Genomic DNA, 6,975 nt, shown 5'->3' on the forward strand with positions numbered 1-6,975 from the left:
TACATACAGTAAGTAGAGTACAACATACATTCATTTACACTGGTCATATGTTAATAAACAGACAATCCAGTTAGCCTTTTTACCTTTTATTGATATCAATATTTCTACATAGGTATAAAGGCTCACGAACTACAAGGAAGAAAATGTTCCATTTAAGTAGCCTGCATTTTAATCACATGATGTGGGTGGCAACATTAAAACACCCACCAAGGGACTCAAAACAAACAAACAAAATTAAAAGAAAACAACCAAAAAAAACATAATAAAAAATAAAAAAAACATAATAAATTAAGTGCAGTTTGCGCAATGTATTCACCTCTTATAAACCTTTTTGGTCATTCCTTACATATATGTCATCTTCATACAACAAGGCTCCTAAATGCTTTTTTCCTTTTTTTCTTTTTAGGCGTGGGACAAAAGTGCAGTGGGTCTGATTCCAGCTAATTCAAGTATCTCTCTTTTGTTTAGTTTGTCTTACAATACAAAATAATTCACATGAATTAAAAGTGCACAAAAACACTAAATGCCATCAGGAAAAAAAAAACCCATTTTCAAATACTACCATAATCTGTCAAGTAATTTGAAATGGGGGGTAAAAAAAAAGTACTCAGAGCAAAGTATTTTGTTAACAGATGCTGTTCTATGTACACTTCAGTTTTGTGACATGCGTGTTGTGATGTGTAAGAAGCTGAGGATAGAGCTGACAATGTGTGATAGAGTGGTTGGGTTAAATAAACTTTACACAGGCTTATTGTAACATGCTTCCACAGGACTGTGGGGTCAGACAGTTAAAAAGCCCAGAGTCATCATCATAGATGCTGGGGTTGGCAAAGGGGTTGAGGCTGTTGAGATGCATCAGTATGTCCTCGTTTGGATTTTCGATAAAGTCGGACAGCATGATGTCAGGAGGACAGGTTTCCAGAGGTGAATCCAGGCGGTGAGGGGTTTCGTTTTGTTCTGAGAGGAGAAGAGAGGGGGAAAAAGAACAAGAGAGAGACATTGAGTCTGATGTCATGGTGGTGCTCGTTTTATCTCTGGTACGGGGTCCACTGGGAGAATGAGCATGACAGGGATGGGTTGGGTTGGGGCTCAGAAGTCAAAACAAAAAAGGAAGCAGAGATTCTCGGTGATGAGTATGGAGAGCAGAAAGATTTGATCTTGCAACAAGGTCTTGATTAGCATGCAGGACACTTTGCATTTCCTTTTTTTTTCAGTGTGTTTAACCCATTTGTGGAAATACTGTACATATCCACTTGTTCACTTTCTGGCAAAGAGCTGGATCAATAACACTCCTATCTACCGATGGAATATAAGGCTACAGTGAGAAGCTGGTTAGCTTAGCTTTAGCATAAGGGTTGAAAACTGGTGAAACATAACAAAGTGATGTACAACACCATGCTGCAAAAAAAAAACCCAACAACAACAAAAAACACCTGCAAATACACAAACGCACTGTAGGAACTCACAACACAACAGAAGTGTTTCTGGGGACACAAAAAATTGACAGACAAGACATATTGACGTTCTAATAAACCAAACAAACTCAGCTTATTGTCAAACCCATGGATATAATAATAAAATATAATATAATAGATCCATGGTCAAACCCACTAATTAAAGCGCCCCAGACTGATCCCTCACTTTATTGTGTCCCCAGAAACACTTCTGTAGCACATTTGTGTCTTTGCATGTGTTTTCTAAAGTTGCAGTGAGTTGAGCCCTCAGGGCCACCGTAGAAAACAGCTCCGTCAGATGGTCACAACATCCATCAACCAGATAGTTCCTGGTCATCATGACCATGAAACTGGACACGGCGAATTCTGTCCTGAGGGCGGGACATGTTATTGTGGTTTTCATTCCAATATTATCATAAGTGATCGACCATTAAAATTGAATTTTTTTATATATATACTATATATATATATATATATATATATAAAATTATGACAAAATTTAGTTTTTCATTTTACACTGCCTTCAAATTCATTTCAGTGGAAGCAGCATTGCACCATTATGAATAAGAATAAAAATAAAAATGCTATAAAAAAAAATGAAGATGTTAGAAAAGTTTTCCTCAGCCTGTTCACCTTTAGATTTTATGTTCAGTATAGTGGACGACAGTGCACGTGCATGCAGCAGAAGCAGCCAACAGCCAGATGATGAGATGCAGGGTAGACGTTTCATTTCATTTCATAGCCATCTCCTCCTGACATCCACTATACGGACACAGAGCGTCCACCACTGATTTTTAAACACCACAGAGCCCAAAACGGAAACGGTTAACACGGCGAGCTCAGTGATGATTATGAAGGGAGGGAGGGTGATTTTGTTATACAAGGTCTCTACAGTAGCTGGTTGGGACAGCAAGGAGAGCCTGACTCACCAGCTGCCTCTCCACACAGGCCAGTGAAGGGCTCCAGGCCTTCACCCTGTGTCATGTCACAGGACATGGGTGACTTAGCCTCCAGTGTGTTCCTACATGACCAATGATAAACAGTCATTACAACCAATTGCTCATTACATTAAATGCTACCGTAAGTGAGTGTCTTTTGTCAGTTTGTCGTCTCTCTGTAAAACACACGCTTTAGTCTCAGTTCAAACAAACGTCATGCCGTAAAAATCAGCCTGAAGAAACCGAGTCGTATACTCACTCTTTAGAGACGAACATCAGCTTGGTTTTGATGTATTTGATGTAAGGATTGTCATCTGAAAGAGGATACAAGTGATTTAACCTCTAATATTCCAGGAGACATTCACACAAGGAAAGAGCTGGTTTAAAGGGATAGTTCAACATTTTGGCATAATTGCCATAATCTCTATAGTCTTAGGAGTAGGTTCGTTACCTTTAATTGTCGGTGCAAGCTATTTTTAGAACGGCGGAGCAGAGCCGCGAGCTGCTCAGAGCTACGCTATGGAGGCTAATGGGATTTCTTGGTTTCCTTCATCAAACTCATCAAATACACAATCCAACAACTCCACAACGCTCTGGTGAACAAGTTGTGACCTGCACATTCACCACGCTATGAGATAATAACAGAACGTTACCAGACAGAGTTGTTTTAGAGGGAAATACATGCAAAACCTCTGATGCACGTTCCCTTCAGGGACAGTTTTTCAGCAAGCAATCTCTGAATTTGCCTCGAAAACAACTCTGTAGCTTGCACCGTCAATTAAAGGTAACAAACTTGTAAGAACAAAATGAGCAGCTGGACTCCTATACTCCAATGACTATAGGGATTATGGCAATGGGCCAATTTGCCAAAATGTTGAACTATCCCTTTAAGAGAAAACCGCGTACATACTTGCAGGGTTAGGTCTTATCAAATGATTTTATTTGAATAATCGTCCTTTCTATTATTCAAATCAAATCAAATCAAATCAACTTTATTTATATGGCACTTTTCATACAGTGTAACACAAAGTGCCTCACAGAGGATAAAAACAAAACAAAACAAAACAACTCAAAACACTGTGAAAACCCCAAACCTCCCACCCCCACAAATATACACACAGATACACAATTACATACACACTCACGCACATACATAGACATACGGACAGACATACATACCCACACACACAAACATACACACACCCACACACATACTGTACACTATCTGTCGCTGAGGAGACATGGAGACATGTTGTTGTCATTTTCTTCCCTTTCGTTGTTATTTGTATTCTTTCCATTTCAATCTTCGCTATATTATGGACCCCATGAAGACTAGCTGGTTGCAACTAATGGGATCCAAATAAACAAATAAATAAATAAATATTCATCCCCAACACTATGAATGTACAGTCTTATTACCAAGGGAAACTACCACTTAATATAGATATATAACAATAAATATACCGTATGTCATTCCCCCTCTCTCTGTCTCCCCATATCCTGTCTATCTCTACTAAATCCCCCCAAAAAACTTAAAAAAGAAAAAAGATAAATGGACACATTTTGACAGAAACTATCCACAAAACATTTTGGGCTTCTCACCTCCAGTCTTGGTCGAGTAGTATTTTCCGAACGCCTCATCTTTTGGGATGTTGGGATACAGATAAAGCAGAGGATTTTCTGGGATATTTTCAGCTTCCAAGATCTGGTAATTCCTGATGATTTCTTGGAAGGGGATCTGGATAAGGTCGACTTTGGTGAAGGGCTGGACCGTCTTAACTTCAGGCTCACCTAAAAACAGACACATACAGAGAGAAATGTGAGTTTTTGACTGATCTGAAAGAAGCTTGTTTGTATTTCTGACGACCGTGTAGCATTTTTTAAAATTAATTTTTACAATAATCACCAGTGGCAGTGATCTCCACCCAGGAGAAAGTGATTCCTCCGATGACACTTTCGCTGAAGCGCAACAAGAACGTTCCTCTCTGCTTTTTCTTCAGGAGAGACTTCTCTTTGCCTTTGCTCACAAACCCCATGATGAGGCTACAGCAACAAAAAACAAAAAAAACAAAAACAAATCAATCTTATTCAACAAAAATGCACAAGTTAAAGTAGTTAAAGTATCAACCCCCAGGTTTAACTGCGGTCAGTGGACGCACCCATCCCTCCACAGGTCCTCCAGGAACGTCTTCACCATCACCAAGATGCCGTCGAACCACACCCAGAAAGTGTCGGGGGTGTTCTCCTGTTAGACGACAGGTGGACAGACAGTTAAAGGACAATTCCGGTCGAATTCAACACGGGGGTGTATTTTCATATCATTGTAGGTCTAAAAGAATGAATCTGAAGATTTTCAGTTTAATCGCTCCTGTTTTGCGGTAGCTGCGTCTGTCCCTGCATCGCCACGGCAGCAATGAATGGGAGTGGATGTAAGTTCCGCTGTTTAGGCTGTTTCCATCCCTCAAAGCCGCAATTTTTTTCCACAGACAGCGTCAGATGGCGACTCAAACATGCACCGAGAAGTTTATTTACTTCAAGCAAGCCGACATGTTTGTAAAAGTCGATCTAATTCAAAGTCTCCCGGAGTCTCGCGCGAGACCCAGTTGCCGTGCGCGGTGTGTTCAGGAGCAGTGGGAAAAGCTACCGTTTGTGTCATAAACACAGGAATATCAACTCTTGACTTGCTTCAAGTAAAAAAAACTTCTCGGCGCATGTTTGATTAGCCACCTGACGCTGTCTGTGGAAAAAAATGTACACTTGAAGCAAGTAAAGAGTTGATATTACTGTGTTTATGACACAAGCGGTAGCTCCTACTGCACCTGAATACACCAGCACTGCAACTTCGGGCTCACGCAAGACTCCGGGAGACTTTGAATTAGATCGACTTTTACAAACATGTCGACTTGCTTGAAGTAAATAAACTTCTCGGTGCATGTTTGAGTAGTCATCTGACGCTGTCTGTGGAAAAAAATTGCGGCTTTGAGGGCTGGAAACAGCCTAAACAGCGGAACTTACATCCACTCCCATTCATTGCTGCCGTGGCGATGCACGGACAGACGCAACTACCGCAAAACAGGAGCAATTAAACTGAAAATCTTCAGATTCATTCTTTTAGACCTAAAATGATATGAAAATACACCCTTGAGTTGAATTCGACCGGAATTGTCCTTTAATTCACACAGCTACAGTACAGAGCAGATTCATATACAGGGCTCCCACATGCGTTCTGGAAAACCTGGTGAACCTGCAAAATGGTTGACAAATATGGAAAACACACGGAAAATTAGAAAAAACAGTCAAATGTCCTGGAAAAGCTTGAGTTACTAAGGAGCTCTAAGGATTTATTTTCAAGTGTCCAGTGAGAAAACTAAGAGACTTTGAATGAATTTCCTACGGGATCAGTGAAGTATTGATCCATCTATCTTTGAGTTGATGAATGTTGCCAGTATTGGAGCGTGAGCATGAGGGTTTTCTCTCCCGGAGTGACAGACAGAGGAGCAGCAGAGAGCTGTTTTGGTTGTGGTATAGTAAATATTGTTCTGTGATGGCTATGTTTGTCATTGATGTTTGTTTTATATTGTATTGTTGCATTGTTGTTTTTATTGTTTGTCTTTTATGTACTTTTAGTCACTATGTATGGACCTCTGGTTTGTGTCCTTAATAAAGTCTTATTATTATTTTATTATTATTATGATGAATTTATCGTTGTTGCTGCACATGTTTAAATCAGACTTCTGGGGTTGAGAGAGGAATAAACATAGAAACAAACTGGTTAAATGTACAAAATAAGGTGCAACTGTCAAAAAGAACACAGGGATGTGTTAGTGTAAAGTTTGGTGTAATAACAAGTCTGTCAGACTGTAACGGCTGAAAATATCCTGGAAAATGATTTCAAGAAAAGAGTGGGAATCCTGATACAGGAAATACTTCTACAGCCACGCCAACGTAACATGAGCTCTCATGTTGACGTCATTTAACCCCGACTTTGTGGCAGTTTGATCTGAACTGGCCTTGATTGTGGTGAAGGAGTAGTTCCTTATCATCTTGTTTTTACTCCTGAGAGTTTACAGCTTCCTGCCAGTGCAGCCTAAAATCATTAAACTGTCAGTGGGGGGCGTCTTTGTTAGGAATAGTTTAAAAGATTTTGGCGTCTAATCAGACTTCTGTCCTTGTCCCACGATACATGCAACTGAAAAAATCAAATAACTGACGGGAACGTGTCCTCCTCCTCAGGCGGCGATATGCATCGTTTCAGGGAGTTAATACCCTGAGTAAAAAACTGAATATAAACAATTTAACAAGCTTTTTAAATTCTCAACTACAGTCCCCGACCAGACGCACCGATCTGGGCCAGGTTCCAAATGACGGTCCACCGGCGGCTCCTCTGCTCTCTCTCTCTCTCTGTGAACACTGATCTCTCTCAGTGCTGAGCCCATTTCCAAATGTTATGTTGAATTTAAAAAAACAGACAACAAGCCTGAGTCTCTATCAATTCGAAGATTTCCAAAACCAGGGTTTCCCGCAGCTCTTTCCTGTTAAGGCGGCCGCCTTAACAGGAAAGAGCTGCCGCCTAACTAACGTCT

The 6,975-nt window shown here is 40.3% G+C and overlaps 1 protein-coding gene across 3 annotated transcripts in view; it reads right to left on the reverse strand.

Moving 5' to 3' along the window:
• Positions 1–70: 70 nt before the first annotated feature.
• The window catches only part of stat2 (signal transducer and activator of transcription 2), a 21,684-nt gene continuing 14,779 nt past the window's right edge, over positions 71–6,975 (reverse strand). For 2 of the 3 annotated variants that reach the window (XM_085775751.1, XM_085775750.1), the window contains exons 19-24: positions 4,552–4,637; positions 4,299–4,435; positions 3,995–4,183; positions 2,652–2,706; positions 2,384–2,475; positions 71–957 (exon numbers count right to left, since the gene is read on the reverse strand). In XM_085775751.1, coding sequence (XP_085631877.1) covers positions 749–957; positions 2,384–2,475; positions 2,652–2,706; positions 3,995–4,183; positions 4,299–4,435; positions 4,552–4,637 — 768 coding nt within the window. In that variant the 3' untranslated portion in view covers positions 71–748. The remainder of the gene's footprint in view (positions 958–2,383; positions 2,476–2,651; positions 2,707–3,994; positions 4,184–4,298; positions 4,436–4,551; positions 4,638–6,975) is intronic. The other variant, XM_085775752.1, reaches the window with a different exon arrangement.

This window comes from Trachurus japonicus, chromosome 5, assembly GCF_045865225.1.
Source record: "Trachurus japonicus isolate A0001 chromosome 5, Traja_1.0".
Taxonomy (NCBI): Eukaryota; Metazoa; Chordata; class Actinopteri; order Carangiformes; family Carangidae; genus Trachurus; species Trachurus japonicus.